The sequence below is a fragment of the Colletes gigas genome, unplaced genomic scaffold, assembly GCF_013123115.1.
Source record: "Colletes gigas isolate AHSC1104 unplaced genomic scaffold, ASM1312311v1 Colletes_gigas_Sc00012, whole genome shotgun sequence".
Taxonomy (NCBI): Eukaryota; Metazoa; Arthropoda; class Insecta; order Hymenoptera; family Colletidae; genus Colletes; species Colletes gigas.
Genome location: NW_025106641.1, coordinates 1784086 through 1808825, shown reverse-complemented (window position 1 = coordinate 1808825; position 24740 = coordinate 1784086). Strand labels below are relative to the sequence as shown.

Below are 24740 nucleotides of genomic sequence, written 5' to 3'. Positions count from 1 at the left end.
ATTGAATTATCAATGATTTTGACAAATATACAATTACATAAATGAAATACGATTTTTCGGCGAACTTTTGAAATAAATAATTATCTGTTTAACGTGAAAATTAAAAGTGTAAAGGAACCGCACTGCGCATACGACAGGGACGTATCAATGTTGTTAACGGCATTGCGATTTCGGTAATCATTTCTTCTAAGTATTCAGAGAGAAGTGTAAGTACTTACTTGTAGTCTCGATACGAGCACGAATTTAATATTAAAATTTCCTGTGTACGTACCGCATGGCAGTTTGAAAAAAAGATAAGATAGACAAAAATTTACGTGAGCACTAGTTTATAGAATAAAATGTTACTCGAAAATCGATATTTTTGTCAAATAATTGGTACGATGTATTTTACAGAGCATTACATAATTTCTATGCTGTAAACAAATTGGTTACAACTTTCGTGCATCGATGCAAATACGAACGAATGATACCAAAATGAATATAAACGATGTATATGCATATGTACGAGAAAATATTACATGTTGAATTTAAATTTTTGTTGTGGTAGTACATACTAAACGTTTGTATTATTTTTTAAATAAAGAGTGACATTGTTCGTTACAGTACTAATGGTCACTCTGGCTTTGTAATACGTACACACGTATGATTATAAAATCAACTTATTATACATTATATGTATATGTATACAAATACACATATCGTTATTTGGATCTTTCGGATTAACAATAAGCCTATACATTTGTATGATTTGTATAAAAATGTTATTAGCATCATTTGATAAGCTTTCAACTATACATTTATACAATAACGATTAATTTTTATAAGAAAATTAATGAAAATAATAAATAAATTCATGTAAACACTCTGGTAAAATACCTGAAACAAATTGACAACAGAATTTAATCAAATTTTCGATAGTTAATGGAATGTTTGTTGACAGAATCATATTTGTAATTTGCCATGTGTCTTTATACGTTCCTACCTATGGTCGTCTGCTGTGACGCGGAACAAAATGGCGTCGAGTAATGAAGTGCCGGTAGAAATCAACCAAAGTAGTATGTGCACAGCGGAAAATTCGGTAAGTTTTATAAAATTTATTTTATAGAAGTATAGAGAGAACATCTTAACGGTGTTTTCAATGTACTGATATTATTACAAAGAATATATGATACCGTTTAGATTTACAGAAATAAAAATTGTTAGAATGTCGTTTGTCATAATAGTTCTCACTGTGACTGAGGATCTTGGCAACAGATTGATCAGACCGGATTCTGTTCCTTAAATTTTTATTACCGTTACTCTCGAAAATAAATATTAATTATTGTAAGTTATTTCGTAAGATTGTCACAAAAAATTAAGCCACACTCAATTCCATGTATATACTACTCGTCACACGATGTTAGAGAAATATGTGTTAGTGTGAAGAATTTCAACTGGACACTCGATCTTAAACAGACGCCATTCGTTTTGGCGGGCACGTGTACGTTTCTCTGGTGTCGGCGTAAAAGACCATTTTCTACGAACATTCCGAATTTTTGAATTTTCCATTGCTGATGAATAACATTGTAAATAATGCTTAGTAATAATTCTTATTACATTTAAACGAAAAGAGAATTATATCTCTTGATTCAAGATAATAATTGTACATCACGTGTTTGTAGATAATTGTAGGTTCTTTTCACGTATATGTAAAACCGTTATTTTAAATATTTCGTAATAAATTTTTAAGCAACATTTGTACTTTGATTAAATATAACATCCTTTATCTTTAAATAAATGATAGTACAAGTACAATTTTGATCTAATTTTAGTTTGAAAATGTTTGAATAGCTAAAATCTACATTGCATGTACTTCTAAATTTATGTATATAAATTCGTTACATCGTTATTAATATATTTTTGTGACTTACATTGTTACAGACATCAAAAATGGAGTCCATGGAAGTAACAGAGACTACACCTACATCGAATAAAGATGCAACCCCGTCATCTTGTAAGGAATCTGTTTCTGTGGATGATATGACATCTCGAGATTATTATTTTGATTCGTACGCCCATTATGGAATCCATGAAGAGATGCTAAAGGATGAAGTGCGCACTGTAACGTATCGTAATTCCATGTACCACAATAAACACCTTTTTAAGGGAAAAACTGTCCTTGACATTGGCTGTGGAACTGGTATACTTTCAATGTTCGCTGCTAAAGCAGGAGCAGCTAAAGTTATTGGTATTGAATGTTCTAACATTGTTGAATATGCTGAAAAGATTGTAGAAGCAAATCAGTTGTCGAACGTCATAACAATACTTAAAGGAAAGGTTGAAGAAGTTTCATTACCTGATGGTGTAGAAAAGGTCGACATAATTATTTCTGAATGGATGGGATATTGTTTGTTTTACGAATCAATGTTGGACACAGTGCTCTTCGCTAGAGATAAATGGCTTCGTGAAGATGGAATGCTATTCCCTGATAAAGCAACTCTATTTATTTGTGGCATCGAAGACAGACAATATAAGGATGAGAAGATAAACTGGTGGGACGATGTGTATGGATTTGATATGAGTAGTATAAGAAAAGTAGCAATTAGCGAACCTCTAGTGGACGTTGTGGATCCGAAACAAGTCGTTACAAATGCATGTCTAATCAAGGAAGTTGATTTATATACAGTAACCAAGGCTGACTTGGAATTTTCCTCGCCATTTACTCTACAAGTTCGCAGGAACGACTATGTTCAAGCACTAGTTACATTCTTCAACATCGAATTCACCAAGTGCCATAAACGCATTGGTTTTAGTACAGCGCCAGAAGTACAGTACACTCATTGGAAACAAACTGTGTTCTACTTTGATGAATACATGACTGTCAAAAAAGGAGAAGAAATATATGGTGTCTTTTCAATGAAACCTAATGCAAGGAACTACAGAGATCTGGATTTCAGTATTGAACTGGATTTTAAAGGGGATTTGTGCCAAGTACACGAAACTAATACTTATCGTATGCGCTGATATCTATCAGATGATTCATCTTCTTCCTTTTATTTTCATGGATCATAAAACTGTAATCAAATAGAAGACCAGAACTTTTAATTATTATTGAATTATATTAGATAATTTAATAATGTTTAATAGTACGGTACAATGGATGATACAAGTTATACAACTGATTTTAATCTTTACTTCTAGAAAGTTTATAGGCTTCCCTACCATTTGAAAATGAATAGAACATTCAGAATCTTTGTTAATCTCGTTTAAGTTTGCAATACAACTTACCATAAAAGAATAAAATTAATACACAGCTTAATTACATATAATGTATATTTTCAAAATATTACTTTATGTAAAAACCTGTAGGTGTATGATAATTTAAATTTTTCTTTTTCTTTCTAACCATTTTGTATTGCATATTTTAATTTTTTTCTTTTCTTGTGTTGTGTATAAGTTGTGCATTTAAACTATTAAATCGTTAGCGATTTAATTATTATTCATAAAAAAGGTTATCAATTTATTTCAGTAAATACATTTATTACTTATCACATTTTGTACCGTAATTTTAAAACAAAATTTTTTGTTCCGATTCATGGCATACACAATATATGTACCACCATATTCCTGAGAACATTTTGAAACTGCTCATTTACATTATCTATGACAAGTAAAAGTGTTTAATATTATATTTTGGTTTATTTGCTAGTAAGTTTGAACTTATTTTTAGCATTACTTATTTTATTAGCATCTTTCTAGACGTGTGCACGATATCAATCAGTGATACTTGTCGTCCACTGATTTTCCGTTAATAAAATACTGATATTAACTTAATTTTTATATGTAATATTTAAGTTAGTAATGTTGTCGTTACAACAAAAATTTAAACTACATATTCAGCCATTTTTATAACTTTCATAAAATATAATGGATTCCTAATATATGGTTAGTTTAATATACAGCAAAATTAATTGTGCAACGAAATTTACATTTTTATATTACTTTAAAATTGCATTATCAAATCTGTTTACAGTAAATGTAAATGTGTAGTATATTTTATAGACCCTTCCACACTTTTCTAAATTGAGAATTATTAAATTAATCGCGTGATTTATACTTGCATAGAGAATGATCTGTTCTTGAAAGCACACAAATTTTAATTTGTATAATATCCTAAATAAGCAATGGTGTTTGTTTCGAGTATGCATGTAAATAAAAAGATTACATAGATACTATTAATTAACATCTTTGGTTTAGTTTAGTTCTAACTAGCGTTAGTTTTACAATATTAAATTTTGTACTGTAAAATTTATTTTCCATACAGTCATTAAGATACAGTATTTTAACGTTTTCTCCATATTTTCTTTTTTTTTCTTAATTTAGTATTATTACTTTGATCACAAGGCAGTTTATTTAATAAAAATATTCATTAAGTTGTAAAACCAAAATATAAACTTATATATGCGTGAAATACATTTAAAATGAAGGTACTCTCTCGCAACATTGTAGATTAATTGCAGGATTTAGTATAACAGAGAAAACTATGCTTTAATTGAAGTGGTATATAATATGTCAAAATATATTACCAAATTTTGGGCTAATGTCTGATATCAATTTATATTAGGAATAATGGGGAAAAAAAAATAGTTGGTACGAAAACGATTTGATACCTACAATGAATTTTATACTTAATTACTATCTGTATATACCAATTTCTCTTGAAGTAAGGAAACCCTTTATTAAAAAAAAAAAGAAAAGAAAAGAAAAAAAAACTGCAATTTTTTATGACCATCTTATATACCAATAAAAATTAATACATTTGCTACATACATATATAAATGTTTATTAAATAACTATGAAAAGAAAGAGAATTTATTCATCTTTCTTCTCATATAGTCAAACCCTAAAAAATAAACAAACTACTCTGTTTAATATTTCACATTAGCTAACAAAGCATTTTTTTTTTAACGAAATTTTGTACAACTGATTAGATAATGGAGCATTATTATTACATCTAAAGCAACATCTTCGCTTATTAAGCCTTAGTTTATGCAATGCCGTCATTTTGACTATACATCTAGTTTCAGTCATTTTGCTCAATGTACTTCAATTACCAACTAGTAACACACGAGTATCGTTACAGGAAATAAAAAAGTATCATGTAGCTAAACCTTTTAAGCAATTTGCTAGTTTTTGTGTTTTGTAATCGGTTCTCAATTGTATAAAATTCAGTAGAACATTTCGATCCAATGTTGCCTGTAACAATAAAAAAATTCATGAACAAATAATTGTCTTCTAATTAAGTTACGAATTCTGTTTAAATCGTCAAAGAATTTATAATGTTTTTTAACATATACACATACCAATTGATCACCGGTACAAACTTGTTTCAAGTTTTCTGGTTTAACCAGTAATAAATTACATAAAGCGTGTAAAGTATCGAATAAGGAAGTAACAAGATCGACTTCAAGCTCCTTCACGCATTTACGATATTCGTTCATATCGCATATCGCACACATCGCGCCAGCAGAATTGAATTGAAATTGCTGTAGGTGGTCGTAAATAGTTTTGTGGAAACGAACTCCAAGTTCCGTCAGAACGTTATTTAAATTTTTTCCATCTAATGTATTCCGAATGTGCCGGATCATTCCGGTGACATACTGAACAACTGTTAAACAAGCTGGAGTATTCAAAGTATCGACGTCGCTTTCAGGTTTAAAATCAGTCTTACGTTGCTCGTTTTGCAGGTATACTTTCACCCAACCAACGATAGCATTTATACTTCTGTCTAATCCTGTTTCTAATTTCAATTCAATTTGATCTAATACAACTTTCTTTTTCAACATACAATCACCGTGCTTTGGCGTCGACCTGAAAGAAAATATGCTTGAAAAGTATATATTCTCTTACTAATATTGCCGTATAATAGATAAAAGTGAATTTTACGTGATAAGAGGTATGAGACTGTCATTAAATTGTTCATCTAAAAGGCGTACAATCGCATTGCATTGACGTACAACATTGAAAAAGTGTATCTCTGGTTGGGTTCTACTTTCAGGAATTGGAACACTTTGCAAACCTAATTCTAACGCATAATCAACATGTTCGCTTATTAAGTACTGCAATAATATTTCTAGAATTTGAAGTGCGTTTATCGGTACTTCATCAGGCTTTGATAACAATTGGCATCTTTGAAATGCCAATTTACTTTTTTGTAATAAAGCAATTGCAAGTTCTTCCGATAGAAATGTCTCCCCGCCATAATTTTCTATCTGAGCAATATTTATGTTAGTTCTTGCGCTTAGAACTGCTTGTAAGTCTCTTCGTAATTCTTGGAAGCCACCAGATTGTAACTGCTTTTTTTGATGATTTTTAGATTCATAATACTCGATGAGAAGAGCTGCCGACTTTTCCCGCAATGCTTTCGTTTCAATACTAAAAACAATGTATAGTTTAGCTATAGCAGGGATAGGCAAAATGTACTTCAGAAAGTATTCAAATGACGAATGCCTTATAAATATGCCTATCCATGACTATAAGTATATTAATTATTGCATGAACTTACGTAATGTAAGTGTCCAAATATTTTTGAAATATATTTCTAGTGAGTTTTACAAGATACGTGCCATCAGTACCCATATTAAATATTTTTAATTCTGTAGACAATTTTACAGTCCTTGTGTACAAGTCATACAAGTTTCTGAGGTACTTATCAGAATCAGTTTTATCAGCTAATTTAGCAACTGCATACTTTTGGAGTCTTAAATGATAGATATTTAGCACGAACTTTGCCATCACCTGTTCAGGATTCGTAAATACTTGTTGCATTAATTTATGGTACTTTGTACACATAGGTATCACGTCTTGAAAAACATCTTTCCCCCCGAACGAACCCATCTGACTTTGTTCTATAAATGCATCTATGCATTGAGAATATCCTTTGAAGTGTGCTAAAACTGATGCCAATTCTTTCATACGATTAGCATCTTCTCTGTTATGCGCCCTGACAAATTCTTCTATAAGATTTCTTTCAATTTCATCGTATTTAACGGCAATCTTTTTCTTGGCATGTTCAAATTTCTCTGAGGGCAATTCTTGCGAAATAAGATGGAGCTTCTGTATCACATCGGCTGCTTCATCCAGCTGTTGTAAAATAAAGAATCTTAATTTTTATATTTAACATTCGCGCTAATTATACAAGTATTGTATATGAAACAGACATTAGTACCGATGACTTATCTGTAAAGATAGGATCTGTCAAAGGTCCAGGACTTAAAAAATCTGAGAAATGTCTCATCAATTTTTGAGCCTCTACGGCTCTAGCTCTCGGTGTATTAACACTTTCCAGCTGATCACCTAGATGTAAAACTTTAGTAGCAACAAGATTTATTCTTTCATCTAATTGATGAAACAAATCGATCGAATGCTTATTTCTTTCTTGTAACTCGAGAATTTCGAGCGTGTGCCTTGCTTCCTCGTCCTTTAATGCCGCTTCAAGCTTGTCGCATTTTTTCTGTTGACGTTCTTGTAAAATCTGTAAATCTTTTATTGCTTGCAGAAACGTCTCGTGCACTATCATGGGGTCAAAGAATGTTTTTCCACCGTCTTTCGTAGTATCATTTACTGTTCGCCAAGCAAGTCTTTCAACAAATTCTTCAGGATCAAATGGATCCTGAAAATAGTAGCACAATATTAAATATTATTTACGGTGTGAATAAAATTAATTTGTTTTGATAATTCATCAGCAATTTACCTGTTCTAATTCCTTCATATATTGTTGCATCATTTTGACAAAATTTGGATGACAATTGTAAGGTTATGATACCACTGTAACATAAACATACCTTCAATAAACAATAAAAAGTTATATAAAAATATATAATTTCAATTAAAAGTTATTAATCTTTATTATGAATTATACGTTTTACAAAAATTGGTTCTTCTACGATCGTTTGACAACTTGCATAGGTATCACGACTTCTACTTCACATAAATGTTCCAAACGAGGACAGTTTTGTACGAAATATTAACAATAGCTGGCAGTCATTGAATAAAATTACTTTATCAGTATACGAATAATAATATTATCGAAAATTATTTCTATATATGCATCAAAAGGGTTGTCAAATGATTTACAACATACACATGGGTTTTATTTTTATAATTATACATCTAGTTGTTACATACGTCCTCGTTATGAAGAATAATTCTATACATTCCTATTTGTTAATTGATATAACTAATAATATTACAGTAAAAACTCGACGTAGTTTTGAAATATACTTATTTTGTTTCCATAAAAATTTTTTTTTTTTATAACAATACAAAAAGCGAGATTAATTGTAATATCGGTCTTTTGTACAAAATATGTCTTTCTTCCTTTTAATAAAAATCAGAATAATATTTGGTATATAAAATCGTTTTGGTATTATTATTGCATATTATGAAGTTTCACTAAAGTAATCTAATTTATTAGATATCTTTTAACTAACTTGATAATAGGAAAGTAAAAACATTCATATAACGAGTATGTAATATAAAATAATATTAACTATTTTGAACAGTAAAGAACCGATACAAAAGAGAATATTTTAGCTAAATTTTTAGTCTTACAAATTCTTATGAAACAAACAGCTGTATGAATATGGGCTTATTTTGTAGAAACAAGATAAAAGGTATCGAATATTTATCAAGCGTTCGAACACTTATCAAACGACACGACGTATTTATAATAGGCGAACGACGTTACGAACATCGCAAGTAGAACAAGTTTTAAAAAACTTATGTAACTCTTACAGAAGTTACCAGATGGAACATATGTAACTTTTTTTTTTTTTAATTATCCTTGTACACATAAGTATGCTATTTGCGTTCTGTGTATTAGTGTTGAAATATTTATTAATATAACGTTATTAAATTACACTAATGAGCACTGAAAAAAGAGGGAGGCAGCAACGACGGTATGTTTCAGTATGTTATTAATCTAATTCTTGTCCACGACAAGAAAAAGTTTGGAATAAAACAAGGAGAAATGTCTGGGTGGTACGAAGAGTAAGAATGACTTCCTTTGAAGAAAAAAGAAAAAAAAAACATTGAATTATACATATTATAATTACGCTAAAAAATAAGAGTGCTTATTTTTATAACCACGATACGCAATATTATTTAATTTACTTTATAAACTCGAATTGTCGTTATACGCATCGATGCGTAAAATTAATAACTTTTGACGTTGATTCGACAATTTTTCTATGGTCGATTTTTGCACTAGACATTAGCGAGTGAGTAATTATGTTCTCCTTTCTTGGATAAAAAGACAGAACAAAAATTATTTTATTCAACCCTACGATAGAGTCGGTGGTCCATAATTGATAATGCTTCACACCCCATTTTTTTTTCTTTTTTTTTTATGATAATGTAAACTGAAACTTCCATGATTTCTTCTGATAATGTTTCTTTTAAGCAGTACAAAACCGCTACCATAAGATGTTTTTCTGTAAATAAAATATGTATCAACGATATATAAACAGACAGGAATTCACGATGAAAAGATAAAGAAACACGCTTACTTTGGTTACAGTGATGTAAAATTACATTTCTCAGCAGCACCCAGATTTGGAGGATTCGATTGCACGTCCATGTTCTATTTTCACCTTATTTACTGGATCGCTGTTTCCACTCGACGGAGGGCCCACTCTAAGTTTTATTTCCGCAGCCATTGTCATAAAAGCCTGCTCTACGTTCATCGCATTTTTTGCCGATGTTTCCAAGAATGGAATTCCAAGCTGATCCGCGTATTCCTATTAATGAAACAATTCGTGCATAGTACAATTGTTTAAACGTGTTATCCGAAATCAGTTATGCTACCTTTGCCGTTGTGTAATCAACTACTTTTTTAGTATGAACATCACATTTATTGCCAACCAGCAGCTTATTGACATTGTCACAGGCATAACGGTCAATTTCTTCCAACCACTGTTTAACATTGTTGAAAGTTTCTTGATCTGTGCAGTCGTAAACAACAATAATACCATGTGCACCTCTGTAGTAAGAACTAGTAATTGTTCTGAATCGTTCTTGACCCGCCGTATCCCAGATTTGTAATTTTATTGTTTTTCCATCTAGGTCGATTGTCCTTATTTTGAAATCTACACCAATTGTACTGATATAACTTTCTGTGTACGTGTCATCGGCAAAGCGAAGTAGAAGACACGATTTTCCAACTCCCGAATCTCCAATTAAGAGCAATTTAAACAAGTAATCACTGTAAAAAAATTTACATATTAACACAATGTTATATACGGTACTTTGCATTTTATTTTATAATACTTTGTAAAACATTATAATATTCATTAATTATATTATAAAATATGTGATATGCGATAGTTTAAAATATAAATACATGTTAACAGTATATATAAAAGTATAACAAAAATTATTAGATATACACTGAAGCTTATATTTTATTAGATGCTTATTTTACAATTAATCTTTGTAGAAATAATGCTTTCACAATTTCATAATAATTGTAATATAATTAATTGCGTATATGTTTACAGTTTGTTGCAATAAATTTCAGCCGAATATATCTCAAACAAATAAGCTTCACATCTATCTCGCTATCAATTGTTTAATGATCAAATTCTGAAATTATTTCCACAAGTTTTCTATAGAAATTGTACGAATATTGTGAATACTAAGTTTTGCTAGTTGATCAACAGATTGGGACGTATGTTTTGATAAATACATAACGAAGAAAGCACCACAGAGTTGGTTTCTGAAATATGGCCAGTGGATATAGATAGACGAAAAAGTGGGGTGAATCTGTCAGACAGTACAAGTTAAACAGAACATCTTCGCATTAACCGTACAATATGCAGATATGATGACAGGGCCCTTTCGAGCGTAATCATTACCAATGTTGAAACCGAATCGATTATATTTCACGAAGCAAGCATTTTTAAGATACACTTATGTCTACGCGTAAAGAAGTTTACTCACTACTCGGGATTCATTGTGGACATGCTATGCTCAGAACACGCTCACTGATGTCGTGTACCGTCGTTGCAGAAATCTACGAAGGACACACGATCCGTTGAAATCGGTAATGTGACGGTTCGAATTCACAGATCACGTTCTTCAATACGAAGGAGCTGTAACAATGGCGGTCACGGTAACTCCTCCCAAACCAGCGAATGAGTCGTCCACCATTGACGTAATGCCAGAATGGCAGCAGGTGCTGTTTCACTCCCTCTATACGACGGGACACGAGCGATTCAGAACGAACACGACGACTGCGCACTTCTTATATTTCACGTTTTATCTTTTCCTTTGCCCGTTCTTTCGCTTCTATGTCTATTCCGTTATTTTTATATTTTTCTTCGATGCATACTATTACATATTCATAGTATTCTAAATAAATATAATCCCAAGTGTTCTATACAAACTTATGACGTGTTGTTCTCATTGAATACGTGTATCGAATATTGTATATTTTATACACGCATTAAGTATGTTTCATAAGACGAGTTGAATGTAAACAGAATTTAACACGTGATCAAATTTTCATTGGTCCGCTATGTCGACGCGACATTTATCTAAGGATATATCGTAAGGCCGCGTGTCCATCGATCTCACAATCCACGAAAGCACTTAACGAGGAAAGAGACCAGGTAGAGACTCGCACATCACCAGACGCATTAATATTCCTCGTGCTGTGCCGGTAATAATATTTCACTCGCGTTGCTCGTAGCAGTGTTACCAGATCGGGAACGTATACGTGAGTTCGTAGTTCGGAGAGTCGACAAAGACAGACTGATGCCGACCTCTTTCTCGATTCTCCGAAACTGTCCGAAGTGAGCGCGAATGAAATACGTGGCGCCATCTATAAAATGGGATTCTAACTACCAGAAAGTTATCCAGGTCACAAAATGCTAAAGGAGGTATGCGATGTACAGGTTACCCCACTCCTATTACGCATAGCTTGATTATTCACTAATTACTCTTTCTCCGGGATTAAATTATGAACTTTTAGAATTTAAGAATATAGTATAGACCCTTGGCAATATTCAAGGATACCTTTTGTAACCATTCCATGAGTTATTAAATAGTTATTAACAAATATAAGAAGTCGGAATATTTCCGATGGTATTACTATCTGCTTTAATCGATGCATTAACATTTCGACACGAACTGATTTCTATTTGCATTAATATCGTCAAGTATAGATCCCCGGCAACATTCAGGGGCCAATTTTGCAACGATTCTCGCTGTAACTAAATTTAAATTTAAAAAGTTTAAAATAGTGCGCCGACTTCCGATATTGGTTAATAACTGTTTAATAACGCATGGAATGGTTATAAAAGGTATCCTTGAATATTTTCAAGAGTCTACACTATAAAATTAAACTCTAAAAGTTCATAAATCGATCCCAGGAAAAAAGTAATTAATAAATTATCGAGCAGTGATTTATTACAATGACGGAAGAATATATACATAGTAAAAAGATTTCTTTCGGTAGTTAAAATATGGTCAGGGGATCTTAAAACGTGTATTTCCGTAAACAACATTTTTCATAATTAATTTGTGTACTTGATGCGTATATTCCTAAACCTATCTAATCTTTAACTGGAACAATATTGTATTGTAATCGTATGTATATACAGATATATATAATGATCAAATTAGAAGTGTTTTTAGTTAGATTAATACGACACTGTTCGTAAGTCAATCATAATAGAATTCATGATATTATTATTTTCTTCCACTAAAAAATATCTGACCGATCCCGTGCACATATATAAATATGTTTACGAAAGCATAATCGTTAACGTTACATGTAGCGTTGACTACATTTGGTGTATAAACGTGTCAGCTGTCAATTTTGACAGTAGAATTTAGGCGCGAAACCTCCTGTTGTGGCAAAATTTTTTTTACCGATGATTGTTGGAAATTGTTGATAAACATACAGTCGGTAGTAACAGTGTAAACAATTTTCATTAATGTCGTCCAATGTTTTCAAAGATGGATCTCCACCCGAATTGTTATTCCAAAGTGTAAATGGGTGTGTATTAAAACTGATTGATAAAAGTGCAAAAGCTAAAAATGTTATGAAATTTGTTCTGTACAAAGACACGCATTTGAACATCAATGTGACTCTTGTTTTATTATTTGCCACATTGTTTTTATGGAAAACACTTGGTATTTCAGTACCATTCGTTGTTTCTGTGTTTGTTTTGATATTGCAATTTGCTCGTTTTGTTACTTCTGTGAATAAAGGTTTGTTAAATAATTACATATGTTTCTATCATAATATGTTTGAATCATATTCATGTTCATTGTTTTTTTTTTTTATAGATACGTTAACAGTGGTAGAATTTATCGGCATATATACCAAAGGAAACAAAATATTTTCTGGTTTAAGTACATGCGAATTTGTACCTTGGGACACAGTGGTAGATGTATTTATTAATGAAGTTATAACCGGAGTAAGTAATAGGAAATAATTGGTATTGGAAAACTTTTAAGAGACGAGTGAAATTTTATTTCTATTTACAGCAAAAGGTACTGTACTATTTAACGATCGTAGTGAAGGAATCTTATGGTGGAAAGGAATTAATAAAATTAATTCCTTTATTCCAAGAATTGGTACCAGAGAGAAAATGCCTGGAATACATGTACGAAAGGCTAGCTGGATTAATTGGAACCAGCAAAGAGAAACTCCAATTTTAACAGTGCCAAGTTCATATTGGTTATGCCACAAGAATAACATATATAAATTTATTTTTAGATATCATAGGACAATTAAGTAAGTATTATCGGCGATACATTGTTATTAACATTATTGATTCTCTAACGTATATTTACAGAAATACACAGCAGTTTTATTTTGGAAAAGAATTAATGAATGTAATTAGAAGGATTTTAAAAGATCCACCGCGCCAAGGGCAACAATTTTGCACCAGCCATCTTTTAATTACTTACAGTATCCTTCTTTTTTTAAATTCAATGTATTTAATACGATACTTCTTATATATTTTCTTAACTATAATGTACAATAATGCAGGTAATACATCGTGGACTCGGCAGGACAAAATATTTGCACTGATGAAATTTAAAGAACGATCGGTCATAGCATTTTCCTATGCATTTATTCTTACTATAAAGATAACGCTCCCTTCGGAAAGTACAGAACTTAATACGAGGTATGCGATAAAATCTTCTCCCGATCGGTCTTTAATTCAGAATAACAAAAATACAACGCATTCTTCTAAGAATGATTTTCCAAAACAAACTAATCAGTGTAATAATGTACAAGAGGAAGTATTAGAGGCAGAAAGTAAAAGTATTCAATTAAATAATAGTTTGGAAGTTGATGATTTAACAAATACATGCACAGACAAAAAATCGACGAGACAGATAATAAATTGCAAAAACACAAATAAATTTACAAATTGTACAAAGGTATCGTTCGAACCACCTATACCACTCGATACACCATCTGAAAATGATACGAAATCTACTAATAAAGCACAAGCAAGTAGGTCTTTAAGACACTCTACTGTAAAATCTAAAAGTAAAAATAAAAACACAGGTACAAATAATAAATATTCAACATTGCAACATAGTATTGTGAACAAAATTGAAGAAAATAAAGTGGTCACTAATGAATCAAAAGATACAAACCATTTAGAAAAAGAAAATATTAAGGATAAAAATGGACAAGATGAACATGTTGGTAAAAACGGTTTTGCCAAAGATAATAACAATTCTACGTCAAATATTAATATTGTGTCAGAAGACAGTAATACAGATGCTGTTAATGTAGATTCTATCAATTTACCATATCAATACCTGATAGAAAGGGAAATAGAAGATGCAAAACGTAAGATGTTGAACGACAATGTTTCCGTAAATGAAACTAAGAAACGTAAATTGGATGAAACAAATGAAAAACATTCTACAAATTCTGTAGAACAATTTGCGGATGTTACAAAAACTGAAGGAACCTCTTGTCTTCAGAAAAGAAAACACCTATCGGATAACGCGCCATCACGATCTTCCGATATTACGGATTTAGTAATGGAAGGATTAATGTTTACGATTCGACAGGGACAAGACACTGTAGCAGTTATAGAACAAAAAACTAAATTAGAAGTGGACGAGGTATTAGAAAATTCTGAGAAAATTGAAACAAAGAAAGGCGAGAAATGTTTAAGAAATTCTAGTTTACTTGGGTTAGAGAATTTAATAACAATGATTGAATTACCAAAACAAACCGAAAATGAATCTAAATGTCAAAATACAATTTCGCCTGAATTAAAACACGCGCAACAGCAATTTCCTCAATCCTTGACTAGTACGAGTATTAGTAACGATGATGAAAAACATGATGTTGCAAACAAAGGCCGATATTCCGAGCTGTATAACTATGAATATAATAAAAATATGAAACTTACCGAGGATGGAAATTTAGAATACGAAGAAGAAGAAGAAGAAGAGGAAGAGGAAGATATTATACCAGAAGCATTACAAGCTGAAATTTTTCAATCTTCGGTACTTGATTTTCAGAAAATAGATAAACCTGAAAATAAATTAGAAATCATGATGAGTAAAGATTTATTAATGGATGATACAGACACTGAAAAATCAAATAAACATGAAACAACTGAACTTAAGCCTTTTTCGAAAAAACTGTGTTTAAAAACTGATTATCCAAATAATGAGTCCCTTATGAAATCAACAGAATTACCTATCATTGCGAACGGAACGCATAAAGTACAACATTATATAAATACAAAAAATAAACCTACATTTAATAATATGGAGAAATGTAAATCAAATGGTCCAATAGTTATTTCGAATGAAATTATCACTGCAGATCAAATACCAATACCGTTACAGAAAATATTCGAAGAACAATCGCCAAAGAAGTCTGATTTTTCTTTAAAGAAGAAAAATGAAACAGATGGAAGTTGTTCTGAAGTTCACAGAGCGCAATCGTGTCAGAAAACTGATATTGTTTCTAATGTACAATTAAAAGGGCAAAGTTTAGATTGTGATATATTAAAAAGTACACAATATCCACAAAATTCTCAGATACCTGTATGCCATGATGACAAAAATCGCTGCGAAAGCCCATTGCCTGTAACCTCGAAAACGAAGCTAGAAGATGCCACTGTTTCAAAAAATAATTTTAAACTAAATGAACAATCGCATAAACAAATTGCTAACACGGACAAAGTGGAACAATTATCATCAAACGAAATCCAAGATATTACACACGAATTTTATAAAGATCTTTCATTTGTTCAAAAGAAAAGGAATTTGCCTAGTCGGTATCTAAGACCAAGAAGAAAGTCTATAAATATGTTAACAGATGAAAATCTTGGTGACACGCATATAGAAATAATGAAATTTTTTCATGATATCACAAGAGGTGCCAAGGTTGTTGTAAAACGTATGAGTACAAAAAGCATTCATAGCATAATAGGGAAAAGTTCCTCTTTAACAACATGTATGCAATAAGAATAACTTTTTAGACAAGGGTTATAGAATAATTTTCATAAAATTATTGGATTATTTATCTTTGATTCAATTTGTAGTCCAACATTAGACAATTAATGACTTGATCAAATTTCTTGTACATTTTATCCATAAGCACTAATGACAAATAAATAAATAACACTATTTTGAGTCATTTTATTGCTTTAAAAAATATAAATCTAATTTTCTAATTGTTTATTTATCTTACATATTTTTTCGCGTTCAACTTGTTTTCTTACTGCTTCTAAATTATTTAATTTGTTTGCGATATCTTGCAATTTGTAATCTAAATGTTCAAAAGACATTTCTTTCTCGTTAAAATTTATGTTGTGCGTACTTTGCTCCACAGCAGATGGTTTATCACTTATATTATTTAACTTCTCATACGCTTTCAGCATCTGCAAAACAGAATATGTTTTATATATTACCAGATGTAATATACACTAAGAAACATACAAACATTATGAATCTGTTAACAATAATAATTACATGTATATCGTTTATAAGTTGAAAAGATGTCTTAAGTTCATTAGCACATCGTTGTGGGTATCGCTCTCTAGCGTCGCATAATTCGAAAAGTGCGTCTTCGCATTGTTCCTCAAGATTATCTAAACAAAAGAGAAATTTCTGTAAATGTTAATTTTATTTTCCGAATGTAATGTTTGTTATACTCACCCATTTTTGACTATGTTTAACTACCATGTATACAGTATACTTCGATAATAAATTCTCAATGTTATGACGAGTGTGGTGACATCTCTTTTGAATTTACTGCAAAAAAATACATACGATCAACCACGGCAATTCTTGTTGTTTAAAGAGTATGCCACCGGCATAATTAATTATACATATATCATCTTTATGTCTATAACTGTCTGAAACTGTCCTGAAAACGACGATCAGTTAGAATGATAAAAAACAAAAAGGTTACGCGCGAACAAATATTCACAGTCATTGCTTCTGATGCGGTTGGTTATTGCCGAAAAATGACCTTAACAACGAGAAATTGCTGAGTTGGCAATAAAATAAAATTCGGTGGTTAACGGAAATTGATTACACGACGTCTTCCGTACGCGTGGCAATTATTTAGTCTTACGTTTGCTAACATCAGCAACGATGTACTTTTTGCTATATACGATTTACCGCCATTAAAGTCGTGAATGCCGTTATCTACGCCGGCAAGAAACAGTTGCGTAAAAGAGTAGTTCTTCTTTTATTTCAGTACCATTAGTCTCGAGATGAAGAAGCACTAACGGAATTTTAAGTCTGAACAGTTTGAAAAAAGAAACGTTTAAATACGAGGATACACTATCAAAATATTGATATCCGACAAGTTAAATAATGGGATATTTGAAGTCCATAGGTACCGTGATCATATATATCGGTCTTTTCTTAACTGTTATCACCTTTTTGCCAGGTTTACCTCCGGAAACAGACTTTTCCGAATACAGGTATGCTGTTTTCTACATTTTATAACGACGTAAGTATAAATTGTACGAAACATGTAGCCAAATTATAATAAATGTTTTAGTATAAAGCTTCCTACCGAGCCGCAAGATCGGTTTGAGCTAAAAAATCGACTACAGGGAGCAGAAGTACTATTTTCTGGAGCAATCAAAGGTCCAGAAAGTTTTGCTTCTTATAATGGAGAATTATATACTGGTATACGTGGAGGTTATGTCGTGAAAATCGAAGATAATCATATTGTACCAATTGTAAAATTTGGTAAAAAATGTGGTGCGTAAATATAGTTGTAAAATTATTGAAATTTCATAAGTAGCGTCATATATATTTAAAACAATACGGTTTTTGCAGATGGTTTATGGCAAGAAGAGAAATGCGGTAGACCTTTGGGTTTACAATTCAATAAAAAAGGAGATTTATTTGTAGCTGATACTTACTATGGTATTTTTAAAGTTGATGTTAATACCAGACAATATATAAATATAGTTAATATTTCTGTACCTATTAATGGAAAAATTCCAAAATTGATTAATTCTTTGGACGTTGCCAAGAATGGAGATATTTATTGGACAGACTCTAGTACAGATTTTGTTCTTCATGATGGAGTAAATGCAGCTTTTGCTAATCCGTCTGGAAGGTATGAATTTCATATTTGAAATGTTTGTTCTACCATGTACAAACATGTAATAAGATTCATTTTCAGACTTATTCGATATAACGTTGTGACAAAAAAGAACGAAGTGTTACTACAAAATTTGGTGTTTGCAAATGGAGTTTTATTAAGCGACGACGAAAGTTTTGTCATTGTACTAGAAACTTTTGCTTCGCGTATTATTAAGTACCATTTGAAAGGTCCAAAGATTGGGCAACAGGAAATTTTTGTAGAAGCTTTACCCGGCCTGCCAGACAATGTACATAGCGACGGACAAGGAGGCTTTCTAGTGACTTTAATTCAATACGTGGATCCTCAATATCCTTTCATAGCTCAGTCTCTTATGCCGCATCCATATATACGAAAAATGTTAGTGAGATTATTATATTTGATAGAAGCCCCGTTTAAATTATTGCAAGATGTTTATCCAAATTATTATGCGGAAAGAGTTTTGCATTCGATAGGATCTTTTGAAACTTCAAAGATTTTGGATACAAAAGGAATTTCTGTAGTACTTAGATTGGATAAAGCAGGAAATATCTTAGATGCTTTATATTCAGAAGATGGAAGTGTTCATAACGTATGCTCTGCTTACATTCACAATGGATATCTGTGGCTAGGTTCTCCTTGGAACGAATATATCATGAAAGTTCCACTAAAACAAGCACTACCAGATTTAAAAGAGAATGTGAGAAAGCAGGCAGAAAACGAACCACTTCCAACAGTTCCAAAGAAAAATGTTAAACTAGAAACGAAACCTACAAATGCTAAACCAATTGTTCGAGAAACAACACCAAAGTCTACAACTACATCTCCCGAACCAACCGTTAAAGTACCAACAACGCAAAAACCTGTTGCGGATGCAAAAACTCAAAAGCCAATCGTGGATTCGACGACGCAAAAGCCAGTTACAGTTACAACAACAACAAAACCAATCGCAGATGCAAAAACTCAAAAACCAGTAGTCACGGATTCAGTGACACAAAAGCCAATCACTGATGAAAAAGTACTAAAGTCTACAACGCATTCACATCCAACTACTACCACTCCAAAACCTTCTTCATCCCCACCTACTGAGAAAACGTTAACGAAGGACACTACGAAGAATACGGCAAAGGATATTAAGAAAGACAGTATAAATGAGATTAAGAAAGATAACGTTAATGCAAAGACATCAAATGTAAAAACTGAATCGTCGGAGAAAGGTAACAAAGCGACGGTAAGACCAAAGTCTGATGGATCCGTTAAAGACAATACTCGCGATACTCGGTCTGAGAAATCCAAGCCAGTGGAGAAAAAGTGATTCCGCTAAGAATACTCTAATTTTTAATTAAGACATCAGTCCAAGTTTGAATTAAAACTTGATTATATTCCATTACATATTATTACAGGTTCTACATATTCCAAACATATCGTCATAATTGTTCCGATGTTACAGATTTTTTAGCATCCATACATTCGCTGTATTAATGATAAAGAGTTTGCTTTTTATTTATGTTTTCTTAACAGAGTTTCATAAAATGATACTACGACTATTTTATTTTGTTATAATTTTTTATATTTGTGGTTTAAAGATCAGAAAACGCATTAGACTGTGATTTAGATTTATATATACAGTTGAAAATAATGTTGTTTTTGCAAATTTTTCCATATCACAATACAGTATGTATATTAGTATCATATTTGGTATATATATATTATATACATATATATAATATAAATATGTCATCTGTAATTTTATTTCATCGTATAACAAAGTTGAAGTCTAAATGGAAAACGGTATTTTATTATAGACTTGTTGTTTTGATATCTTTTAATTAACATTCCAAAAAACAATATATTCTATAATAGAGTAAGGTGAAATATTAAAATTATTGTTCTATATAAATAAGATAATTTATATTAGACCAAATCTATTTGTAAAGCTGAAATCATTCCCTTGTGTGATTAAAATTGTTTTGGTGTAACCATAAAAATAATATGAATCTTCCATTAAATTTTTCATTTATTTTTGTATATGATCTATTTTTCTACTTGAAACATGTTAAGCATGTCTATATATTTATCTATCGAAGCGAAAATAAAACTATAGTTTCTCATTACTGCAAAAGAATCTATGTCTGTACTTTAATTATAATTCTTCTTTGGCTAAACAATATATAAGCAAATTAATTTTGTGCATGGTGATATATAGTGATGTTCTTAATTTTATATAAAATTTGGTAAAAGGTTGTATAAATGGTATAAAAATAAACTTCTTTTTTTAAATATTGCTTTTTTACTACCATAAATATTTATAGCAAATTGATCACAATTTATAATTTTTAAAAGATTTTCAAATATATATTTAACTCTGTAGCAGATTTTAGTGATATTGTAAGTAAATTATAAAAATATATATACTAGTTTGTAAGTAATCATGCTAATGTAAGTAAACTGCGGGAGATATGCTTAAAAATGAAACCTTTGTACTATAAAGATAGGCAAAATAGACTTCAGTTTTTCATATAATTTTTGCTGAACTTTCCACAAAATTGTGGGTTGTTTAGCAAAATGCCAATACCCGTTTCTTTTACGTTCAGCTAGTTTTTGTGCACTTAATAAACATTTTTCATAATTTAAGATGTCTTTGTTTTTTAACATTAATTCCAACGAATCTTTATTTACTGTAGCAAAACCAAGTTTCACTAATTCCTCCCCAATTTTTATGTATTCCTGCAATAAACTCAATATAAATTTGTACATAGAAAATATAATCAAAGATCAATAACGTTTTTTACCTGATTTTGTTGGTGCATAGTCACTGTACAATTTAAGTATTCTGTATCTTTAGACAAAGGTGTGAAAATTATTTCTTTTCTGTTGACAATTGTTTGCAACCAACTGATACCTAAAAATAAATATTAATTAATTGAAAATACACACGAATATTTAAGTAACACTTACCATTAGCAGTTACATTAACTCCGGCTATTTTAACTGGTAGATACTTTGAATTATTCAATCGAGGCAATGGTATTACTGGCTTGTGATCAACCATAAGCAGCACTTCGCAACTAGGTTCTATACGTATCACAGTACCTCGAAGCGGAACTTTATTGTACAAAAAATGAGATGGTACGCTGGATGGTTTTCTAAATTTAGCAAACTAAAAAACAATAACAAAGAATATAAACTGCTCGGTTAAATGAAATGCATTATCGATGTGTATCATACATACAGGTCTAATTCGATAGAGCGCAACGACCAAACTCATACTAGTAATGCCATAACTGACAACCTAAAATGAAAAATGTAATGCAAGTAGGTAAGTATAATTTAGTATTATAACAAAATGTAGGTTAGGACGTACCTTAATGATTTTGGAATTCGTTTCGCTAAAAACGATGAATCTCTCTGGGATAGTTGGTTTTTTCTCGATCATTTTTAATCAATTTTATTGTTTATCTGAAAAAACACTACACGTTAATACTTGCAAGCAATTCGGATAAAATATTTCATTGAATTCATAAATATCCAAGTATTCGGTCATCAATATTATTATACAAATTCCCAAAATAATCAAAAACTTAACAATAACGAATGGTTTGTTTTATATTTGCAATTTAACTTCGTAAATTAAGTCAAGCTTAATTAAAATTTCAAAATAAGAATTGCACGATAATTATATATCTTCCATATAAACATTTTCATTTTATAAACTTGAAAAAAATTTATACTGCAATAACAGTTTGTTTATATTTAACTTTATGGATAGGAAATTATATGAAAATATGTTATAAACGACACATGTATATAGTCAGAGATAAACCGGTAAACTAGTAAAAGAAATAAACTTATATTGCAAAGCGTATATATCGCAATAAAGCATCAACGTCATATTATTTTAATAACTACGTGGCAAGTTTTCACATAAACTTTTTTCGTTTACTTTCAAAATCCACTTTCGTTTACCTTAATCTCACGTGTCGAGTACATACGTGCGTCAGTGCACGCTGACATCACATTTGCAGCCAAGGTGTCAAGCAAATGTATTAAAAAAATTGTGGTATTACGTCTCTAACAAATGTGTTTATTACATACATAAATATCATAGTGTATAGTAAGTGATTCACAAGGGAACGATCGAAGGACTGATAACAAACACGTTGTTAAAATGTTTCGTGATGGTCAATATCTGGAAGTAATAAAGGTATCACGATCAACAGCTGTCAACAGCTGTTAATAGATGATCATGCATCTAACAAGTAAAACAGAAGCTGTATTCGTAGGCTTCAGATAATTGTTTAGCTACGGCTGTAGTTACCGTTCAAGAGAAGATTATGAGAATTAGAAAGAAAAAGGTTTTCACCAATAAGTGGCTTGATCTCGAGGATTGGGCTGCGCTGTATGCAATTTTGGAGAAAGCGATTTTACGTAACGTTCGAAAGGAAGGATTGTCTCCAGATTCGGAAAAATTGAAGGGGAGAAAATCCACCCGACAGCTAGAAGTCACGTAAGCGATATAAATGTTTCGTTCTTTAATGTAACTGTTTTTAGCACCAGTTGGATCGTACTTCTTCGCGAAACAAACGTACGTGTACATTTTGCATAGATTAAATATTCATCGTAGTAATCCTTGACGACATTACGTTAAAAATAAATATATCATTGTCTTTAAAATGCTACATTATGATAAAGAGAATATGTAAGATGCTGATATTATTATCAAGGTCAGATTAAGGCTTCTATGGCCCGGGGGGCTGAGGAACAATCGGAGGCACTCTTGATTCTTGATATGAGAAGTAGGGGATAGCGGGATTTGTAGATACTTTTAAAAGGGAAAATGTTGTTTTTAAAAATTGTCTTACCCAGCTTTTTCTCGTAAGTCATTTAAAAAATGATTTAATTTATTGAAAGAGCATCAGCAAATCGAAAATAATTTTTTCGTTAAGTATTTGTAAAGATTTATTTTATTATTTGAAAAAAATCAGACTCTCCTGAATCGGTACCTGGTTAGTACTACACTTTTTCTCTAAATAAATAATGTACTGATAACGTAGACATGTAGTTTTCAAATTAATAGTATCAAGTTTTATTATCCAGTGGCGTAACTGGGTTTGCGTGTGAAAAATCGACTGATTAAACTCTAAAAAATTAAGAATACTCTATTATTCTTTCGTAATATTATACGCGATTTGTAGGAAAATATTAATTGATCCTACTATAAATTTTACCACGCAAGTCCTTGAATCGTTGGTTATGCCACTGCGATTATTGTTACTATAGTTGTTTAAACAGATATTTTTATAAATCATAGATATACGTTCGAACCATCAGAAAACGTAAAAGATGTTGCATCATTGCCTACGATCAGAGTAAATGTATCTCCCGCGAAAAAAAAATTGGGTAAGACAAAATCGTCGGAATCAACGTCAGAGAAAAATGTTCAGAATCGAACGTCAGAAAAATCTCAACGCGATGCTACCGATTCCACACACCAAACAAACAGACACGATACTTTACCAAAGAAATTCGAAACGAATAATTTTATCGCTAAGGTATCCTCCGATACGAAAAAAGATAGAACCAAAAGGTATTTACAGCTGGAAAGCTCAGGGGATACTACGTTGGAGGAGTATGTACCGGATACGCCAGTTACAAAAAAATTATGCACACATTTGAAATATATACCGAGTAGAAAGAGTATGTTGGAACAGATCCAAGTATCTTCGAACGAGTACTCCCCATCCATATCGGACGATAAAAGCGTAACGGAAGTTGTTCGATATATTCCGAATTCCGTGGATTCGTCGAAAGTGTCTTACGAAACGTACGAACCTAGTTCGACGACCATTGTAAATCTTCCCGAGATATACGTTCCCAATTCGAAGGGAATCAAAGCTTCCATTGAGGAATATCAACCGGACTTTACTAGTAAATCGATGAAATTTGATGACAGTTACGTGCCGTCAAGCGTCCAATTAATTAATAAAGACTCGATAAAATCATCGGTAAAGCTTAAGAAAGTCCAATCGAAGAAGTACTCGTCGCGGCAAAAAGAGACATCGAGCAAGAGAAATATTTGCTTACCTGAAATGTAATTTGATAGCGAATATCA

The 24740-nt window shown here is 31.3% G+C and overlaps 8 protein-coding genes across 19 annotated transcripts; 4 read left to right on the top strand and 4 right to left on the bottom strand.

Moving 5' to 3' along the window:
- The first annotated feature begins 197 nt into the window (after positions 1-197).
- Positions 198-3287, top strand: LOC122399025 (protein arginine N-methyltransferase 1). 3 transcript variants are annotated; one of them, XM_043399337.1, is made up of 3 exons: positions 198-206; positions 941-1078; positions 1921-3287. In XM_043399337.1, the coding sequence occupies exons 2-3, from the start codon at positions 1013-1015 to the stop codon at positions 3001-3003; spliced, it is 1149 nt and encodes a 382-aa protein (XP_043255272.1). In that variant the 5' UTR covers positions 198-206; positions 941-1012; the 3' UTR covers positions 3004-3287. The 3 variants fall into 3 exon arrangements, with proteins under 3 accessions (XP_043255272.1, XP_043255273.1, XP_043255274.1); XM_043399338.1 differs by lacking the exons at positions 198-206; positions 941-1078 and adding an exon at positions 1478-1565; XM_043399339.1 differs by lacking the exons at positions 198-206; positions 941-1078 and adding an exon at positions 1543-1667.
- Positions 3288-4310: 1023 nt separating this feature from the next.
- On the bottom strand, positions 4311-9470 carry LOC122399023 (exocyst complex component 5). 2 transcript variants are annotated; one of them, XM_043399335.1, is made up of 7 exons: positions 8593-9470; positions 7733-7806; positions 7208-7651; positions 6545-7122; positions 5926-6414; positions 5343-5850; positions 4311-5235 (listed from the first exon to the last, which is right to left on the bottom strand). In XM_043399335.1, exons 2-7 carry the CDS (start codon positions 7763-7765, stop codon positions 5137-5139), a joined length of 2151 nt encoding a protein of 716 aa, XP_043255270.1. In that variant the 5' UTR covers positions 7766-7806; positions 8593-9470; the 3' UTR covers positions 4311-5136. The 2 variants fall into 2 exon arrangements, with proteins under 2 accessions (XP_043255270.1, XP_043255269.1); XM_043399334.1 differs by lacking the exon at positions 8593-9470 and adding an exon at positions 7901-8277.
- Positions 9471-9548: 78 nt separating this feature from the next.
- On the bottom strand, positions 9549-11189 carry LOC122399027 (ras-related protein Rab-1A). The gene is made up of 3 exons (XM_043399340.1): positions 10981-11189; positions 9847-10243; positions 9549-9779 (listed from the first exon to the last, which is right to left on the bottom strand). Exons 1-3 carry the CDS (start codon positions 11001-11003, stop codon positions 9579-9581), a joined length of 621 nt encoding a protein of 206 aa, XP_043255275.1. The 5' UTR covers positions 11004-11189; the 3' UTR covers positions 9549-9578.
- Positions 11190-11539: 350 nt separating this feature from the next.
- On the top strand, positions 11540-16641 carry LOC122399022. 5 transcript variants are annotated; one of them, XM_043399330.1, is made up of 6 exons: positions 12213-12344; positions 13003-13257; positions 13336-13466; positions 13537-13786; positions 13848-13963; positions 14045-16641. In XM_043399330.1, exons 4-6 carry the CDS (start codon positions 13641-13643, stop codon positions 16504-16506), a joined length of 2724 nt encoding a protein of 907 aa, XP_043255265.1. In that variant the 5' UTR covers positions 12213-12344; positions 13003-13257; positions 13336-13466; positions 13537-13640; the 3' UTR covers positions 16507-16641. The 5 variants fall into 5 exon arrangements, with proteins under 5 accessions (XP_043255267.1, XP_043255263.1, XP_043255265.1 ...); XM_043399333.1 differs by lacking the exon at positions 12213-12344 and having other exon boundaries at positions 12705-13257; positions 13537-13542; positions 13622-13786; XM_043399332.1 differs by lacking the exons at positions 12213-12344; positions 13003-13257 and adding an exon at positions 11540-11651.
- Positions 16594-17760, bottom strand: LOC122399028. Of its 4 annotated transcripts, none has more exons than XM_043399345.1 (4): positions 17668-17760; positions 17200-17295; positions 17014-17132; positions 16594-16922 (listed from the first exon to the last, which is right to left on the bottom strand). In XM_043399345.1, the coding sequence occupies exons 2-4, from the start codon at positions 17201-17203 to the stop codon at positions 16704-16706; spliced, it is 342 nt and encodes a 113-aa protein (XP_043255280.1). In that variant the 5' UTR covers positions 17204-17295; positions 17668-17760; the 3' UTR covers positions 16594-16703. The 4 variants fall into 4 exon arrangements, with proteins under 4 accessions (XP_043255280.1, XP_043255279.1, XP_043255276.1 ...); XM_043399344.1 differs by lacking the exon at positions 17668-17760 and adding an exon at positions 17621-17659; XM_043399341.1 differs by lacking the exon at positions 17668-17760 and adding an exon at positions 17474-17599 and having other exon boundaries at positions 17200-17410.
- On the top strand, positions 17540-20200 carry LOC122399024 (adipocyte plasma membrane-associated protein-like). Its single transcript, XM_043399336.1, has 4 exons — positions 17540-17975; positions 18056-18261; positions 18340-18625; positions 18692-20200. The coding sequence occupies exons 1-4, from the start codon at positions 17866-17868 to the stop codon at positions 19941-19943; spliced, it is 1854 nt and encodes a 617-aa protein (XP_043255271.1). The 5' UTR covers positions 17540-17865; the 3' UTR covers positions 19944-20200.
- Positions 20201-20579: 379 nt separating this feature from the next.
- LOC122399177 (protein C3orf33) lies at positions 20580-24239 on the bottom strand. 2 transcript variants are annotated; one of them, XM_043399647.1, is made up of 6 exons: positions 24146-24239; positions 21993-22087; positions 21861-21920; positions 21587-21788; positions 21421-21530; positions 20580-21355 (listed from the first exon to the last, which is right to left on the bottom strand). In XM_043399647.1, exons 2-6 carry the CDS (start codon positions 22062-22064, stop codon positions 21092-21094), a joined length of 708 nt encoding a protein of 235 aa, XP_043255582.1. In that variant the 5' UTR covers positions 22065-22087; positions 24146-24239; the 3' UTR covers positions 20580-21091. The 2 variants fall into 2 exon arrangements, with proteins under 2 accessions (XP_043255582.1, XP_043255581.1); XM_043399646.1 differs by lacking the exon at positions 24146-24239 and adding an exon at positions 22595-22720.
- Positions 22694-24725, top strand: LOC122399176. The gene is made up of 3 exons (XM_043399645.1): positions 22694-22832; positions 22912-23135; positions 23940-24725. The coding sequence occupies exons 1-3, from the start codon at positions 22797-22799 to the stop codon at positions 24721-24723; spliced, it is 1044 nt and encodes a 347-aa protein (XP_043255580.1). The 5' UTR covers positions 22694-22796; the 3' UTR covers positions 24724-24725.
- The last annotated feature ends 15 nt before the right edge of the window (positions 24726-24740 follow it).